Source organism: Ailuropoda melanoleuca, chromosome 6 (genome assembly GCF_002007445.2).
Source record: "Ailuropoda melanoleuca isolate Jingjing chromosome 6, ASM200744v2, whole genome shotgun sequence".
In the NCBI taxonomy this organism is placed as follows: Eukaryota; Metazoa; Chordata; class Mammalia; order Carnivora; family Ursidae; genus Ailuropoda; species Ailuropoda melanoleuca.
Genome location: NC_048223.1, coordinates 10,269,668 through 10,288,739, shown reverse-complemented (window position 1 = coordinate 10,288,739; position 19,072 = coordinate 10,269,668). Strand labels below are relative to the sequence as shown.

General features: G+C 37.9%; 1 protein-coding gene across 6 annotated transcripts in view; it reads right to left on the bottom strand.

The window, feature by feature from the left end:
- CEP70 (centrosomal protein 70) overlaps positions 1 to 19,072 on the bottom strand; it is a 78,682-nt gene that overhangs the window by 37,867 nt on the left and 21,743 nt on the right. For 4 of the 6 annotated variants that reach the window (XM_034661917.1, XM_034661919.1, XM_034661918.1 and 1 more), the window contains 4 exons: positions 10,574 to 10,698; positions 8,181 to 8,271; positions 7,924 to 8,047; positions 7,384 to 7,564 (listed from right to left, as the gene is read on the bottom strand). In XM_034661917.1, the coding sequence (XP_034517808.1) occupies positions 7,384 to 7,564; positions 7,924 to 8,047; positions 8,181 to 8,271; positions 10,574 to 10,588 (411 nt within the window). In that variant the 5' untranslated portion in view covers positions 10,589 to 10,698. Of the gene's footprint in view, positions 1 to 7,383; positions 7,565 to 7,923; positions 8,048 to 8,180; positions 8,272 to 10,573; positions 10,699 to 19,072 lie in introns of those variants that run through there. The other 2 variants (XM_034661915.1, XM_034661920.1) reach the window with 2 other exon arrangements.

The window sequence follows — 19,072 nt, the reverse complement described above, 5'->3', positions numbered from 1 at the left end:
CCTAACTTCAATCCTTCAATGTTCCTTGAAAGCTCATTATCAATAGCACCATCATTGTTGTTATTAATACACTCTTTATTAAGTTCAGTGAGAAACCCCATCCCCATCTAATCTGCCTATAACGAAGACATACCATTTTCAGAAGAGAATGCCTTGTCTAAGCACATGTTCACCTACCCATAGTGTCAAGTTTATTGAGACTTAGATAACCTCAAGGGAGAAGGGGACTCAGCTTCTCATACCATAACAACTCCCAGTAACCAGTGATCATCTGCCTCAGCCCCAACCTGGAAGACAGGTATTTGCTGTAGAGCCAAGTGATGTGGGTCCCTGTTCCACTTGTATCTGTCCATTAGCCATAAAACCAGAATAATTCAGTTTTGCAAGGTTGCAAGTGTAAGAGCAATATACAAGAATCAACTCTATTTCTCCTAAGTTATTCTGTGAAGCCAACATTACCCTGATATCAAGCCAGACAACACAAGACAAGAGAACCACAAACCAATATCCCTTATAAACACTAATGCAGATAATCCCCAACAAAATACTAGCAAACCAAATTCAGCAGCATATTAAAAGGATTGTACACCAGGACCAAGTGAGATTTATTCCTGGAATGCAAGAATGACTCAACATATGAAAAATTAGGGGTGCCTGGGTGGCTTAGATGGTTAAGCATTTGCCTTTGGCTCAGGTCATTATCTCCAGGTCCTGGGATCGAGCACCACATTCCTCTCCTGGCTCAGCAGGGAGTCTGCTTCTCCCTCTCCCTCTGCTCAATCTCTCTCTCCCTCTCCCTCTCAAATGAATAAAAAAATATCTTTAAAAAAATATGAAAATTCAATATAACACATCACATCAACAGAATGGAGAAAAAAATACGATCATCTCAATTGATTCAGAAAAAGCATTTGACAAAGTCCAATACCTTTCATGATAAAAACAATCAACAAACTAGGAATAAAAAGAAACAATCTAAACGTAATAAAACCATTTATGAAAAACCCAGAGTGAACCTCATACTCAATAGTGAAAGACTGAAAACTTTTCCTCTAAGATAAGAAACAAGGTAAAGATGCCTGCGTTTGCCACATAGTACTGGAGTCCTAGTCAGAGTAATCAGCCAAGAAAGAGAAATAAAAGGCATCCATTTTGGAAAGAAGTAAAATTATGTTTGCAGGCGATATGATCTTATATGCAGAAAACCTAAAGTGTCCACACAGACACACACACACACGCCCCATTAGAACTAATAAATGAACTCAGCAAAGTAGCAGGATATGAAGTCAACACAGAAAAATCAATTGCATTGATTTTAGTGCATTGCATTAACAATGAACAATCCAAAAGTGAAATTAAGGGGCACATGGGTGGCTCAGCTGTTAAGCATATGCCTTCAGCTCAGGTCATGATCCCAGGGTCCTGGGATCGAGCCCCACATCAGGCTCTCTGCTAGGCGGGAAGCCTGTTTCTCCCTCTCATCCTCTCCTTGCTTGTGTTCCCTTTCTTGCTGTCTGTCAAATAAATAAATAAAGTGTTTAAAAAAAAAAAACCAACAAACAAAAAAAACACAATTCCAGGGACTGGAATGGCTCAGTCAGTTAAGTGTCCAACTCTTGATTTCAGCTCAGGTCAGGATCTCAAGGTTCTGGGATTGAACCCCATGTTGGGCTCCACGCTCAGTGGGGAGTCTGCTTGAGATTCTCTCACTCCCTCTGCCCCTACCTACCTCATTCTCTCTCTCTCAAAATAGATAAATCTTAAAAAAAAGAAAACAATTTCATTTACAATAGCATCAAAAAGAATAAAATAGAAATAAACCAAGAAGTCAAAAGATTTATACTGTGAAAACTACAAAAGGCTGCTGAAGGAAAGTAAAGACACAAATGAATGGAAAGACATTCTGTGTTCAGAGACTGGAAGACTTAATATTGTTAAGAGGTAAATACTACCTGAAGTGATCTACAGATTCTATGTGACCCATATCAAAATCCCAATGACATTTTTTTTGCAGAAACAGAAAAATCGGTCCTAAAGTTCATATGGACTCTCAAGCACAACCAAAACAAGCTTGAAAAGGAACAAAGTTAAAGCTCTCACACTTCCTGACTTCAAGGCTTAACTACAAAACTACAGTAATCAAAACAGCATGATACTGGCATAAAGACAGATGTATATACAAACGGAGTAGAACAGAGAGCCAAAAATAATCCTGTGGATATATGATCACATTATTTTCATCAAGGGTACCAAGATCATTCAATGGGAAAATAGGCTTTGTTCACTAGAAAGATCGGTAGGGGAAGAAAGGGATAAAGAAAGGGGGGGTGGTAATCAGAAGGGGGAATGAAGCATGAGAGACTATGGACTCTGGGAAACAAACTGAGGGCTTCAGAGGGGAGGGGGGTGGGGGAATGGGATAGACTGGTGATGGGTAGTAAGGATGGCACGTATTGCATGGTGCACTGGGTATTATACGCAACTAACGAATCATCGAACTTTACATCAGAAACCAGGGATGTACTGTATGGTGACTAACAAAAAAAAACATTAAAAAAAAAAAAAGAATAGGCTTTGTTCAACAAATAATGTTGGGAAAACCAGATCTCTACATACAAAAGAATTAAGTTGGACCCTTATCTAACACCATATACAAAAAAATTAACTTAAAATGGATCAAAGATCTAAATATATGAAATAAAACTTTAAAACTCTTACAAGAAAACATAGGAAAAAAGCTTCATGACACTGGATTTGGCAATCATTTCTTGAATAGGACACAAAAAGCACAAGCAAGAGAAAAAAAAATAAATTGGACTTCATCCAAATTTAAAACATTTGTGCATCAAAGGACACTATCAACAGAGTTAAATGACAACCCACAGTATGAGAGAAAATATTTTCAAATAATATATATGATAAGGAGTCAGTATCCAGAATAAGAACTCCAACAACAAAATCTAATTAAAAAACAAGGAAAGGACTTGAACAGACATTTCTCTAAAGAACATACAAAATGACCAATAACCACCTGAAAAGAATGCTCAACATCACTGACCATTAGGAAGACACAAATCAAAACCAGAATGAGATACCTCTTCACACCCATTAGGATGGTTACTATTGAAAACACAACAAAATTAAAAATAACAAGTGTGGGTAAGGATGTGGTGAAACTGAAACTTTAGTGCACTGCTAGTAGAAATGTAAAACTGTGCAGCAACTCCAGAGAATATACTGCATTTCCTCAAAAAATTAAACATAAAATTACCATATGACCAACAAATTCCACTTCTGGTTATATACCCAAAAGAACTGAAAGCAGAGACTTGAATAGCTATTTGTATACCCATGTTCACAGCAGTATTATTCACAATAGCCAAAGGTGAAAACAATCCAAGTGTCATGGGTGGATGAATGGATAAACAAAATGTGGTATATATACACAAAAGAATGTTATCTGGCTTTAAAAAGAAAGGAAATTCCAACACGCGCTACAACATGGATAAATCTTGAGATTTTGCTAAAATGAAATAAGTCAGTCACAAAAGGACAAATATTGTATGGTTCCACTTATATAAGGTATCTACAGTAGTCAAATAACAAGACAGAAAGTAGAATGATGGTTGCCAAGAGTTGCAGGGAGCAAAGAATGAAGAGTTACTATTTAATGAGGATGGAGCTTCAGTTCGGGAAGATGAAAAAGGTTCTGTAGATGGATGGTGAGGACAGATGCACGACAACATGAATGTACTTAATACCACCGAAGCGTATACTTTTAAATGGTAAAGTTTATGTATAATTTACTACAACAAAAAAGGGGGAAAAATCAATTTCTCTGTATATACTAGCAATGAACAGTAAGAAATTAAACACAAAACTGGAGCATCTGGCTGGCTCAGTTGAAGAGTGTGTGACTCTTGATCTAGGGTTGTGAGTTTGAGCCCCACACTGGGTGTAGAGATTACTTAAAAATAAAATCTTTAGGGTGCCTGGGTGGCTCAGTCGGTTTAATGTCTGCCCTCGGCTCAGGTCATGATCCCAGGGTCCTGGGATAGAGCCCCACACTGGGCTCCGTGCTCAGCGAGGAGCCTGCTTCTCCCTCTCCCTCTGCCACTCCCCCTGCTTGTGCTCTCTCACTCTCTCTCTCAAATAAATAAAATATTTGAAAAAAATCTTAAAAAAAAGAAATTAAATAGAAAGTACAATCATTTACAATACCACTAAAATATTGAATAGAGATAAATCTGATAAAGCATGTGAAAGACCAGTGTACCCCAAATTACAAAACACTAATAGGGGGCTCAATCTGTTAAGCGCCCAACTCTTGATCTCAGCCCAGGTCTTGATCTCAGGGTCCTGAGTTCAAGCCCTGCATAGGGCTTAAAAAACAACAACAAAACAAAACAAAAAACCATTGCTGAGAGAAATCAGCACCTCTACAGCTCCTGATGGCTGCTTTCTCACATCAGTAAGCTGATGTGTTAAATGGTCTTGGGTTTCCACATGCCCCGTATCTGAGAGAAAGGTAAAAATCAAATGCATATAGAAATATTTCCAAAATCCCCCCTCCTTTTAGAGAGACTTTATAATTTTATAATGTTCCATTGATGAGGAAAACTACCTAACAAAGCCAACCTAAAAACAAAATATCCTAATGGTTGAGGATTTTGTTGACTGATAAGTAATAAAAACAGATTTGGCTATCTTCTCTGGAGTTACGATCAATACCAGCAGCTCTAGCACTGTGTACCCCAAGCTGGCAGCCTAAAGTAAGGACAGAACACCAAACTGCCTCTGTCCTCACACCAGAACTCTCTATGGTCTCTGGCTGATTCTCTCTGACCCCCTGGACTTTATATTAACTCATCTGATCCTTCTAATGCTACCAGCATAAACTGAACGGACATCTAGACCCAGCCTGATGAGTACCGGTCCCTTTTAGGCAGCCTAAATCCCTGTGTGCCATAGGTAAATACAGTGTTGTGCCAACAAAACCACTTTAAGGATCTGATGTCCATAAAGATACAATATTTGTCAGGATCTGTAATAACTCAGACAACTAAATATTGATTGTCACTACAAAAGATTTTCTTCTAATTATAACAAAATCCCATGTTTTAAAATAAGTTTAAGATTAGGAAATGAAGCATTCAGTGTTACAATATTGTTATTTATATAAAAAGAAAAGTAACCAAACGACTTATAATCACAAAGGATATTCCATAAAAATGTTATCTAAATTTAATTCAACAACTCAAATATTTGAGCATTGACTATTAATAATAAAACAGGCTCTCTTAGCCTAAACAAAACAGACAAAAATATTTGCCTTCACGGAGCTTACATCCTTAAATTTTATTTTATTTATTTATGTGACAGAGAGACAGCCAGTGAGAGAGGGAACACAGCACGAGAGTGGGAGAGGAAAACAGGCTCCCAGCGGAGGAGCCATATGTGGGACTTGATCCCAAAACGCCGGGATCATGCCCTGAGCCGAAGGCAGACGCTTAACGACTGCACTACCCAGGTGCCCCATGGAGCTTACATTCTAACACAGTGAGATACATAAGCAAAACAAATAAAGTATATAGTATGTTAGCATGTTGGATGACGGTAAGAACTATAGATAAAATTTATTTTTTTTTTTTTTTTAAAGATTTTATTTATTTATTTGACAGAGAGAGAGACAGCCAGTGAGAAAGGGAACACAAGCAGGGGGAGTGGGAAAGGAAGAAGCAGGCTCCCAGCGGAGAAGCCTGATGCGGGGCTCGATCCCAGGACTCCGGGACCATGCCCCGAGCCGAAGGCAGACGCCTAATGACTGAGCCACCCAGGCGCCCCTATAGATAAAATTTAAATCGGGGAAGGCAGTATGATGTGTGGGGGATGGAACTGGTAACCGTAAATAAAGTACTCATGAAAGGAATCCCTGAGAGATGGTGACACCCAAGAAAGGAGAGAACAAGTCATACAGCTAACTGGGAAAAAGTATGCAGGGCAAAGGGAAAAGAAAGAACAAAATGTACAAAGGCCCTGAGGTGAGAATGTTCAAGGAAAATGTTCAAGAAACAGCAAGAACATGGGGGGCTGGGTGACTTAGTTGGTTAACTGTCTGACTATTGATTTCAGCTCAGGTCACAATCTCAAGGTTGTGAGATCAAGCCCTGCCTCGGGCTCCGTGCTTAACATGGAGCCTGCTTAAGATTCTCTCTTTCCCTCTCCCTCGGCCCCTCCCCCACCTGCNTTACTCATGAAAGGAATCCCTGAGAGATGGTGACACCCAAGAAAGGAGAGAACAAGTCATACAGCTAACTGGGAAAAAGTATGCAGGGCAAAGGGAAAAGAAAGAACAAAATGTACAAAGGCCCTGAGGTGAGAATGTTCAAGGAAAATGTTCAAGAAACAGCAAGAACATGGGGGGCTGGGTGACTTAGTTGGTTAACTGTCTGACTATTGATTTCAGCTCAGGTCACAATCTCAAGGTTGTGAGATCAAGCCCTGCCTCGGGCTCCGTGCTTAACATGGAGCCTGCTTAAGATTCTCTCTTTCCCTCTCCCTCGGCCCCTCCCCCACCTGCTCATGCTCTCCAGCACATGCACTCTCTCCCTCTCCCTCTCTAAAAAAAAAATAAAAACAAAAAAATAAAAACAAAAACACAAACGTCAGTGTGACTGTAATAGAATAAGCAAAAAGTAAACTGGATGAAATTAGAAGGTAACAGGAAGCCAAATCATGTAGGACCCTAGACGCCATGGTAAGACTTTTTGATTTTCCTCTAAAGAAGAAGGAAAGCCATTTGAGGTTTCTGAGCAACTATGTTGAAAGCATACCGAAAAAGGCAAGGGTGGAAACAGGGAGACCAACAGACAGAAATGAAGGTGACTTGGACCGGAGTGAAGACTAAAAGAAAAAGTTTTGGGAAGAAATTCAGGAACTCCATTTTACATGTAAAGTTCAAGATGCCTACTAGACATTCAGTAGAGATATCAAGCAGGCTGCAAGGTATCAGTCTGGAATTAAGGGAAGATGAGTGGGCTACAGATTTAAAATTATGAATGAATGAATTTATGTTATGCATTAGACTGAATATCACCAAGGGAGTCAGAATATATAGGAAAGAGAAAAGTCTAAGGAATGAATACTGAGGAATCCCAGCACTAATTGGATAGGAAGACAAGAAGAACCAGCAAAGGAATAAAAGAATGCGCAGTGGAGTTAGAGGAAAACCAGAGAGGATATTCTGGAAACCAAACAAAGAAAGAATTTTAAGAAGGCAACAGTGATATCAATAAGATAAAGATGACTGAATAACAAAGAAGTCACCTGTGACCTTAATGAGCTGTTTTAGTACTAACATCTACGAAAACACATAGTCAATACCTGTAAAGCTTTCTGCTCCTTTTGAAGATCTTTTATTTTATTCTGTTGCTGGCAAACCCTATTTAGGGATTCATCCTCCAATTCACCAATTTTGGACTTCACACTCTCCATAATTTGTTCCAAGTCATTAGCTCGTTGTTGATGATCGGCTGCTCGGCTTTGTTCTAACTGAAGTTCATTTCTAATAACAGACATGCAATTGCTTCCCTTAGTAATGAAAGCAAATCACATCAACAAACATGCCCATATAACAACATAATGAATTTCTAAAATTTCTTTGCATTCTTAAAATTTCCATCATATAACACAAACCAATAGGAAAAATATAGGGCACCATCACATATCTAAGCTAAGCTATTTCTAAAAGATTTACCTATTAAAAATATTTTTAAACTTAATATTTAATCAAAATATAAAATTTTTTAAAAATTTTTTAAAATTAAGATTAAAAATCAAAGATTCTTTTCAAGGCAATTATTTTTAGAATGCATACCACTTGTACGTAAACTATTCAAAAGAGAATTCTTTCTATTTTCTTACTTAAGCTGCTGATTAGTTTCTATGAGCTCCTGGATCACGTTCTGTTGACGTGTTGTTTCTTCCACCAATGTTTTCAAATTGTGCCTCATCCTTTGTGATGACTGTCTATCAAAAATGATGAGATCTACATTTTTGGGATATAATACAGATAGTAAAAATAAAAGGCAAAAAAATTTTAAGATAAAAAATTTTAAAGGAAAAAAAGTTTTTACCACAATGAGAAAGAATAGGATCTAGTAAGAATAGGATCTGACTACCTTTAAGATCAGTTCTTTTGACTAGAGATAAAGGTTTTAAGCCATGCGTCATCAACAGGACATTTATGCTTTCCCATTCTGCTTCTTCCCGCTGTAATTATAAGAAGTGAGAAAAGGATCAACTTTAACATATAAAGTGAAGAAACACACTCTCAAAATAATTTCCTTGTTTTCAGGATAATGGAACTTTTTCTCCAGAGTTTTTCAATATGAATTTTTATGTACATACAATGTGCATTAAAACAAATTTCTAACAAAATTAGCAGACCAAAAAAAATGCAAATAAGTACAAATAATTACATTATATAATTCCATACTCATACATATGGTCTTAATGGATAAATTAAAACAAAAACAACAACCAAAAAACACCTTGTAATTTCAGTGAACCAAACAGACCTTAGTTTTTTTTGTTTAACTGAATCACACCAGGCCCTGCTCAAAAGAAACAGTTGTGGGGTGCCTGGGTGGCTCAGTCAGTTAAGCATTTGACTTCAGGTCAGGTCATGTTCTCAGAATCGTGGGCTCAAGCCCCGCATGTGGCTCTGCCCTCATGGTGGAGTCTGCTTCTCTCTCTCCCTGTGACCCTACTCCTGCTCATGTGGAGTCTCGTTCTCTCTCTCAAATAAATAAAATCTTAAAAAAAAAAAAAAAAAAAAAAAAAGTCTGACCAAGGTTTAAAAAAAAAAAAACAAACAGCTGCATATTAGGTCATATTAACTGAACAGTAAATTAAATGCAAGTCACTCAGAAACAAGTATCATTTAATGAGTAGGGTCACACAAAAAAAATCAAAACATCTGAATGGTCAAGGCCAATAACACAGTTAGACCTTATCCATTATACAAGGGACTAACTGTAAAAAGGAGTCTGTCCATCTAGGTAACTGATTCTAGTAGAATCACTCTGAAAGATACTTCCAAGTTTTGAATCCCTGATTCTAAATACATACACCATAAACCTGAGAAGGGAACCCTAACTCGCTAAGTAAATAAAACATAATAATGGGAAGAAAAAGGTAAATACAATATTGTACATACAATATAGATAAGAATAAAAAGATGATTTTTTTAAATTAGACATTTAAATCCATAATAGTTTATAAGTCTTTTATTTTTTATTTTTTTTTAAAGATTTTATTTATTTATTCGACAGAGATAGAGACAGCCATCGAGAGAGGGAACACAAGCAGGGGGAGTGGGAGAGGAAGAAGCAGGCTCATAGCTAAAGAGCCTGATGTGGGGCTCGATCCCAGAACGCCAGTATAAGTATTTTAATGATCAATTTGAAATCACTGTGTGAAGTGACTTACTTTTTAAGTTATTAAAGTATATTTGAAAAGGTAATTTGAGTGAATTTTCAATGTTTAAGTGCTTGAAAAATAAAATTCATACAATAGTTTCCATTAGTGATATAGTATTAAATATTTTAACAGCTTTAAGATTAATAATTAAGGCAATAGACAAAGTACATATAAAAGTATTACTCTCAGGGCGCCTGGGTGGCACAGCGGTTAAGCGTCTGCCTTTGGCTCAGGGCGTGATCCCTGCGTGATGGGATCGAGCCCCACATCAGGCTCCTCTGCTATGAGCCTGCTTCTTCCTCTCCCACTCCCCCTGCTTGTGTTCCCTCTCTCGCTGTCTCTATCTCTGTCAAATAAATGAATAAAATCTTTAAAAAAAAAAAAAACAAGTATTACTCTCCATATCCAAATGCCCCTAAACATTAAAGAACCTCTCAAGACAAAAAAGGAACAAATTACCCTTATGACTATGACAACACTATTACTAACAGCACCAAATCTTTCCTTTTAACTGCTGACTTTCTTCACCTTCTTTATCTTTTTCACACTTCTCCTCCCTCCTACATTCTTTTCCCTTATATATGTTGGAGGTCTTATGGTCACAAAGATTCATGACTCAGAATTAAAATTATTGAAGATATCTGGTTTAGGAGCCAAATGTGTGGGCATCTCAGTGGATGTCTACTATGACTCATAAAAACCAAGTATTCTATTAATAATGCCACACATTTTGAATGATCAAATGATATACTGTTCTCTGATACCTCTTTTAAGAGAAAGAATAATGTAACTGTTTGAAAATTCTGAAAAGAACTAATAATGGTATTTTCTAAAGGATGTGCTACAGAACACTAATGAAATGTTCATGAGACTAATGTTAAATAAATAGGAAATATTGTATGCTAAAGCCTCTTTATGTATTAATAGTATTGTGAAGTCTCAGAATAATAAAATCATTAAATAATCTTTAACGCAACATTTCCCAAAATTATTTTACTAAAGAATCCCTTTAAGATTTTTCACATATGTAGATGTAGTATTCTTTGGCACATACTTCAAGAAACACTGGCTTCAAATATTTTAAGTTTACCTGTTTTTCAGTCATGAGTGTGTTTGATGATTTACTGGACTCCTAGGCTTTAGGGGCTGCTGGAGATATAGTATCTTTTATAAAATCAGAAGAAGTAGATTGGCAAGAAAAAATATTCACGTTGCCTAAATGAAAAAAGAAAAAGTGCAATAGGTGTTAAAAGAAATTATATTTAAAAGAACTTATAACTCTTTTTTTAATTATATTATGTTAGTCACCATACAGTACATCCCTAGTTTTTGATGTAAAGTTCCATGATTCATTACTTGCGTATAACCCAGTGCACCATGTAATATGTGCCCTCCTTACTACCCATCACCAGCCTATCCCATTCCCTCACCCCCCTCCCCTCTGAAGCCCTCAGTTTGTTTCCCAGAGTCCATAGTCTCTCATGCTTCATTCCCCCTTCTGTTTACCCCCCCTTTCTTCTCCTACCGATCTTCCTACTTCTTATGTTCCATAAATGAGTGAAACCGTATGATAATTAACTCTTAAACAATTTAAGCCATTCTTGTGTCAAAACTTGTATGATTCCTTAGAAAGCTGATTTTAAGAATGATCAGAATAAACCCTATCTTATAATGTTCTCCTCTAGAAACAAAACATTATGAGTTTTACACACACACACACACACACACACACAGAGAACTATTTGTTTTAACTAGATAACGTACAAAGCACATGCTGCTAATAAATAAATAGTTCTCTTTTGGAAGCTGTTTCCTGAAAAACTAAAAAAATTGTACCTGACCCAAAGTTACAGGCCAGTCTAACAATTCACTGGACTAAATCCAAGGGTAAATGCAGTGCCACTTTCTTAGGTAGTCTTTATTTCTAAGTAGATCAGAAGCAAGCAACAAAGGATTCTGTGTGACTGGCAGACACAAAAGTTTATATTCAGTCTATCATACCATCACTTCTTGTTATCCAAGACTCTATCACCCTATAGGAAAAATTTCTTGGATTGTTTGACATGTAGGTATAATTCCTCCTCTGAAGAGGCACAATCACACACATTCATTAGCATCATGAAATTTAAGATCTTAAGCGGACTTTGGATATCGTTTAATCCAAAATCTCTAGATGTTCATAGCTGGCAGAGAAGCATATGGGAGAGTTGTACCAGTACCACAGGTACTGTAACCATCTGAGACCCAGAGAGGTGAAATAATCTTCTCAGAATTAATAAGAAAAGAAGTAGGCCTGCTGGCTGCCAAGTCAGTACTTCTTCCAAAGCATCCTTCTATTCTTTTATGCTGCTTCAGATGGTGAAATCCAACTAAACAATTTACCAGTCACCCTTCAGTCTGGTCTACAGGTGTTGCCTTTCCACTTTACTTTCAGATTAACCTAATAACATGTTACAAATTCTCAAATTCTGCCACTTTCATGCTTGATAGCATACTCTCTTCCTTTTAAGTTTTGGTCTTTTTCAACAACTCAATCACCCACAACGTTAATCCCTCCTGCTTTTACAAATCTTTCAGCTAGTTTTAAGTTTTTATTAGAGAAATTTTCAGAAATACACAAAAATAGAGTATAATAAACCCATGAATACAGCTTCAATGAAAGCCAACAGTCTTCCATTCTTATTTCTTTTCCACACACTTATTTCAGTATACACCTCTAACAAATACAAATTCTTTTTAAACACAATTTCAGGGGCGCCTGGGTGGCTCAGTCGGTTAAGCATCTGCCTTTAGCTCAGGTCATGATCCCAGGGTCCTGAGATGGAGCCTACATCAGACTCCCTGCTTGGTGGGGAATCTGGTTCTCTCTCTCCCTCTGTCCCTCCTCCCTGCTCATGCCTCCCCCCTCTCTCTCTCTCTAATAAAGAAAATCTTTAAAAAATAAATAAAAATAAAATATAGCTAAAATGCACAATAACAAAATGTGTTAGCTGGCAATACGGTAAATAGAGTAACAGTGCTCTAATTTTGTTTATAATTCAGAAGGAAGAAAGGTATCTCTTAATATCAGTATTTTGCAAATTAAGGATGCTTAAGAATTTCTGGAATAGCCACCGAAGAACAGAACTCAAGTGCATAATTTCCTAAGTAACAAAGAAAAGAAAAAAAGGAACCATGATGATGAATAAAAATAAATCTAAAAGGAGAGAAACAAACAGAACAAATGGAACAAAAGAAATATAGATTTTAACTCACATCAGTAATTACATTAAACGTAAATAAATGCTCCAGTTAAAGGAGAAAGACTGTTAAGCTGGATCAAAAACAAAAGTCAAACTATGTTTTTGAAGGAAAAAAGACAACGAAAATATTAAAAAGCCATGTAAAATATAAACATACAAAATGGTAAAAGAATAAAGAAGGACTGATGGCATAGTAACAGCAAATTTTTTAAATCTCTGAATCCCTATATTAAAACAAAAGCAAATAGGTAACAAAGAAAAAAAAAAGAACACTATTTGTATGAAAACATAGTGACAAATTATTCCCCACAAACATCAAAATATAAGGGGGGGGACAACAAATCACTAAGGCTGCAAAAACTGCAAGGTGTCAGCATCTGTGTAGGAAAATTTTAAAAAGTAAGAGGCAGTATTTAACAGTCATAAAAACAGGAGGATTTCCAAATCATTAATATTCACTAATATTCACTATTGCACTAATATGAAAGCAAGCGAATCTGGAAGGGGTTTTGCCCTTGTGCCATGAGAAGGACTGCAACTGCTAGAGTCGTATGAACACTCAAAATTGACACGCAAGAACTCCATGACAGGGCCCACAGTTAGAAGAAACTTCTGGGAATGGAATCGAAATTGACCAAGACAGGGACAAGAGAGAGGAAGGGAAAGTTGAGACCAAAGTAGGTTAGGTAACAGACTCAGGAAATCTCAGAAAACTAACTGCCATATTTTTTTTAACACTACACAAAAGCAACAGAAGAGGAAAAGTCTGAGAAATCAGAAAGGCATTCCTGAATTCTGTAAAAGTTCAGGAGGAGAGGATCCTGGGAAGACTGCAGAGTAAGGAGCACCAGGAATTTGTCTCTCCACCTAGATAACAATTGCACTGACAGGTTCTGTCTCAAGTAACTATTTTAGAACTCGGTCGAGTCTACTGAGGTTTGCAAATTCCAGGGAAAACTAGAATGACAATTTGTGGTTAATTACAATTTTAGCTCTTAGCACAGTAACAAATACCCATTCCCCACCCCCATTTCCACAAATGGCAGCTGTACACAGGCTACCAGGAGCAGCTTGCCCCCAATTTGTGTAGGGTGAGCAAAAAGAACACTTTGCTCCAAATATCAGGGTTCTGTGATCTGATCAGTGATTACTGCTTCTAACCTCAGAGAAGCCAAGAAGCTAAAGTGACTTTCAGGAAATTTAAAGGGCCATTGTCCTGTTGTTCTTCCCTTCATTGTTCTGTCTTGCCCCTTTTGGGAGACAGACATTTAAGACTACACACACATTTAAAAGCAAATGCACACTTGGGAAATTAGAAAGTCACAGCACATGCTGAGGGAAAGGTGCCCGCTGAAAAAAACCCTGAGACTTTAAGTTTACACCTTAGGTTGATCCTTGGCACAGAGACAGCCTGCAACAATCAAAAACAAGAAGAAAACTCAGCAAACCTTGGTGAAGGAGAAGAATCTGATTATTAGATTCAAACATCCAGTTTCCAACAAAAAAAGTAACAAACATGCAAAGCATCAGGAAAGTATGGCCCATTCAAAGGAAAAAAAAAAAAATCAACAGAAACTATCCATGGGGAGGAAAAAAAAAAAACAAACGACTTGAGGCCAGATATACTAGATAAAAACTTTAAAACAATCATCTTAAAGAACTGAAGGAAGGTGTGAAAACAATTTTTAACAAAATGGAAATATCACTAAAGAGATGAAAACCTAAAAAGGAATCAAGAAGAAGGGCACCTGGATAGGTCAGTCAGTTGAGCATCCAACTCTTGGTTTTGGCTCAGGTCATGATCTCGTGGGTCATGGGTTCGAGCCCCAGGTCGAGCTCCCCACTCAGTGGGGAGGCTGCTTGATTCTCTCCCTCTGCCCCTCCCCCCACTCTCACACACATTCTCTCTCTAAAATAAATAAATAATATCTTTCTAAAAAATAGGGGAAGGAAGGGAAAAATAAAATAAGATAAAAACAGAGAGGGAGGCAAACCATAAGAGATTCTTAATTACAGGAAACAAACTGAGGGTTCCTGGGAGGTGAGGTTGGTAGGGGGATGGGGTAACTGGGTGATGCCCATGAAGGAGGGCACTTGATGTAATGAGCACAACTTGATGTAATGTAACTGATGAACCATTAAATTCTCCCCTAAAACTAATAATACACTATATGTTAACAAAACTGAATTTAAATTAAAAAAAACTTTTTTTAAAAGAAAAAGAATTATTAGTTTGTGTTTGGGGCACACATGTATAAACATGTAATCATGTGACATCAACAACTGAAAGAGGTGGGGATGGAACTGTAAAGAGCAGAGTTTTTGCATGTCATTTAAATTAAGCTGTTATGGGGTGCCTGGGTGGCTCAGTCGGTTAAGCATCGGCCTTCAACTCAACAGAGCCCCACATCGGGCTCCCTCCTCAGCAGGAGCCTGCTTCTTCCTCTCCTCCCCTCTTGTGCTCTCTCTCACTATCTCTGTCACTGTCTCTCTCTCTCTCAAATAAATAAAATCTTTAAAAAAAAATAAAATAGGGGTGCCTGGGTGGCTCAGTTGTTAAGCATCTCCCCTCGGCTCAGGGCGTGATCCCAGGGTCCTGGGATTGAGCCCCTCATCAGGCTCCCTGCTCCACTGGGAGCTTGCTTCTTCCTCTCCCACTCCCCCTGCTTGTGTTCCCTCTCTCGCTGGCTGTCTCTCTCTCTGTCAAATAAATAAATAAAATCTTTAAAAATAAATAAATAAGTAAATAAATAAAATAAAATAAAAAATAAACTGTTATAAATTCCAATTAAAGTGTTATAATTTGAAGATGTTAAATGTAATCTTCATAACAACAAAGACAGTGATAGAATATATGCAAAAAGAAATAAGAAAGGAATTTAAACATTTCACTCAATAACAACAAAACACAAAAAGGCCAGTAATACAGAAGATGAGGAACAGAAAAGCTGTAAGACAATATAAAAAATAGCAAAATGATAGAAATAAGTCCCTACTTATCAGCAATTACCTTAAATGTAAATGGATTAAACTCTTGACAGATTGGCCAAATGGATAAAAATATGATCCAACTATATGCTATCTAAAACAGAGTCACTTTAGACCCAAAGACACAGAGTTTGAAAGTCAAAGGATGGTAAAAGATATTCCATGCAAATAAGAACCAGAAGAGAGCAAGGGTGGCTATATTAACATCAGACAAAACAGACTTCAAATAAAAAATTTTACAAAGGACATTACATATTAATAAAAGGTTCAACACAGCAAGAAGAATTAATTATAAAAATGTATACACTTAATAACAGACCATCAAGGCACATTCAGCAAAAATTTACAGAATTGAAGGAAGAAATCATTCTGTAATAATAGTTGGAGACTTTAATACCCCACTCTCAATAAAAGAACAACCAGACAAAAGATACATAATGAAACAGGAACTGAACATAATAAACCAGATCTAATAGATTTATAAAGAACACTCTACCCAACAAAAACACAATACACAGCCTTCTCAAGTGTACATGAGACATTCTCCAGGACAGACCATATGTTAGGCCACAAATTAAGTCACAACAGATTTTAAAAGATAGATCACACAAAGTACATTCTCAGACCACAACAGGATAAAGTTAGAAATCAATAACAGAAGGAAAATGGAGAACTTGGAAATTTGTGATAATTAAACAATACACTCAACCAAACGATGGATCAAAGAAGAAATCACAAGGGAAATTAGAAAATACTTAGAGGGGCACGTGGGTGGCTCAGTTGGTTAAGTGTCTGCCTTCAGCTCAGGTCATGATCCCAGGGTCCTGGGATGGAGCCCTGTATCCAGTTCTGTGCTCAGCATGAAGTCTGTTTGTCCCTCTACCTCAGCCCCTCCCCACCTCCTGCTCGCTCTTTCTCAAACAAATAAAATCTTTAAAAAAAACAAAAAACAAAAAAACCAAACACCTGGCTTTGAAGACCACCAGGGCTTAACTCTAGGAACTTTAAAAATCAGCAGGCTTAACTCCAGGAGAGCCAGAGGGTGACAAGAAACCTAATCCCTGCCCTTAAAAGAGCCAACATTCTAAATAACTCAGAGACACAGCACAGAAGCAGCAGCTTCTGAGGGCATTCATGAAAGAGGTTTACTGACTAATCTGAGACTATGTACTGGAGGGGCCAAATATTTCTCTGGCAACAAAAGCAATGGCAGGCGCCATTTTTCCTTGCCTCCCGCAGCCTAGATAGCAAGATGCTTCTGGGAGCCAGTTCTAACACTCTCCATCTACCTTGCTATCACTGAGTGCCATGCCCCCACATTCTCCTGCAGACCACCCCACCCAGCCTGCCCACCTTGGCAGCCATCCCTCCAAAACAGCTCCTGCCCTGACACACATGGAAGGCAACTCTGCCAACACTGTACCACTCCAAAGTAACTCCTGCCCTTGGAAGGAGAGGAAATAACCCCCCACCAGCATGCTCATAGTTCTTGCAGCTGATCCTCTTAGCTGGTTGTGCAGAGAGCAAGTCCTGCCCCTTCATTGTGCCTGCAGGTATGGCAGATACTAATTGTAGACAGCTAGCTAGGCTGAGTGATGACCCCACCTACCAGTGAACGCACAGGCAGCAGGTGGGCTTCTCAACCTTGCAGGGAGCAAACTGCCCAGTACACCCATATCAGGCAAATCAAGTCACTGCAGTCAGTCAGGCTGGAAGCCAGCCCCAGCCACCAGCACACCCACAACAGCAGCAGCTCAGCAACAGAAGAAGGGTGCACTAAGCCTACAAAGGGGACACTGGTTCTGGTGACCAGGGTGGATTGCACTATATGGCACCATAAGATCTCTTCTACACAAGGCCACTACTTTCAATACCAGGAGTTGACCTAATACTTAGAAACAAATATAGAGAGATAAAATGAGGAAACAGAGAAATATCTCCCAAATGAAAAAACAAGGCAAAATCATGGTAAAAAAGATAAATGAAAGAGAGATAAGCAATATGCTTGATAAAAACTTCAAAGGTAATAGTCATTAAGATAATTACTAGACCTAAGAAAAAGAGTGAATGAACTCAGTGAGAAGGTCAACAGAAACACTAAATATAAAATATATTCATAAATATTTTATAAAATATATATAAATAAAATAACCAGTAAGAGCTGAAAAATTCAATAACAGAAATGAAAAATACACTAGAGGTAATCAGTAGCAGATTAAAAGACACAGAAGAACAGATTAGCAACCTGGAAGACAGAGTAATGCAAAGCAACCAAACTGAAAAGCAAAAAGAAAAAAGAATAATAAAAAATGAGAACAGAGGAAGGGAACTCTGCAACATAATCAAGCATAATAACATTCACATAATAGAGATTCCAGAAGGAGAAGAGAGAGAAAAGGAGGCAAAAAACTTACTTGAAGAAATAATAGCTGAAAACTTCCCCAATTTGGGGAAGGAAACAGACATCCTATTCCAGGAAGGACAGAAAGGCCCTAATGAAGTTAACCCAAGGAGTTCCACCAAACACATAATAGGTCAAATAGCAAAAAATGATAAAGAGAGAATTTTAAAAACACTGAAAAGAAATAGTTACATACAAGGGAAACCCCATAAGGCTATTGGCTAATTTTTCAGCAAAAACATTACAGGTGCCAACATTCACTTGCTTACACCAGCCCCATCTCCCCATACCACACTTCAGCAGACCCACCCTTCCCAGTCATGCTTGCCTCAGTCCCAGTCTTGCAGGCCTCCTCCCAAGAATACCAGCACAAACCTCGCCAGCACCACATCTCCAAATCCATGGTTTTGTAGGACCTCAGCTGCAGCAGCAGCAGCAGCAGTGGCAGGACTCATTTCACAAACAGACTACAATACACTTTGTTAAAACACCCCACTCGGCAGGGGACCAAACATTTCCCACAACAAGCCAAGAGAACCTCTGTAGATAACTGGACTGAAGGAAAAAGCAACCAGGACCCAACAGGAGAGCAAAATCAACACACACAGGAGACACTCCCTGAAGCACCGGGTCCTAGGGAACAGAGGACACTGCACTGCAGGGAACTACAGGGCCTCTTCTTCAAAAGACTATTACCATCAAAAGCAAGAGACATAGCTGACTCCTAATATGTCCCAAATGAAAGAACAGGACCAAACACCAACAAAAGACCCAAGTGAAATGGATATAAGTAATATGCCTGATAGAGAATTTAAAGTAATGAAGATACTCACTGGACTTGAGAAAAGAGTGGAGGACATTAGTGAGGACCTTAACAAAAAGATAAAAAAACAACCAATCAGAGATGAAGAATGCAACAAATCAAATTAGAAATACACTAGATGGAATAGGCTAGAGA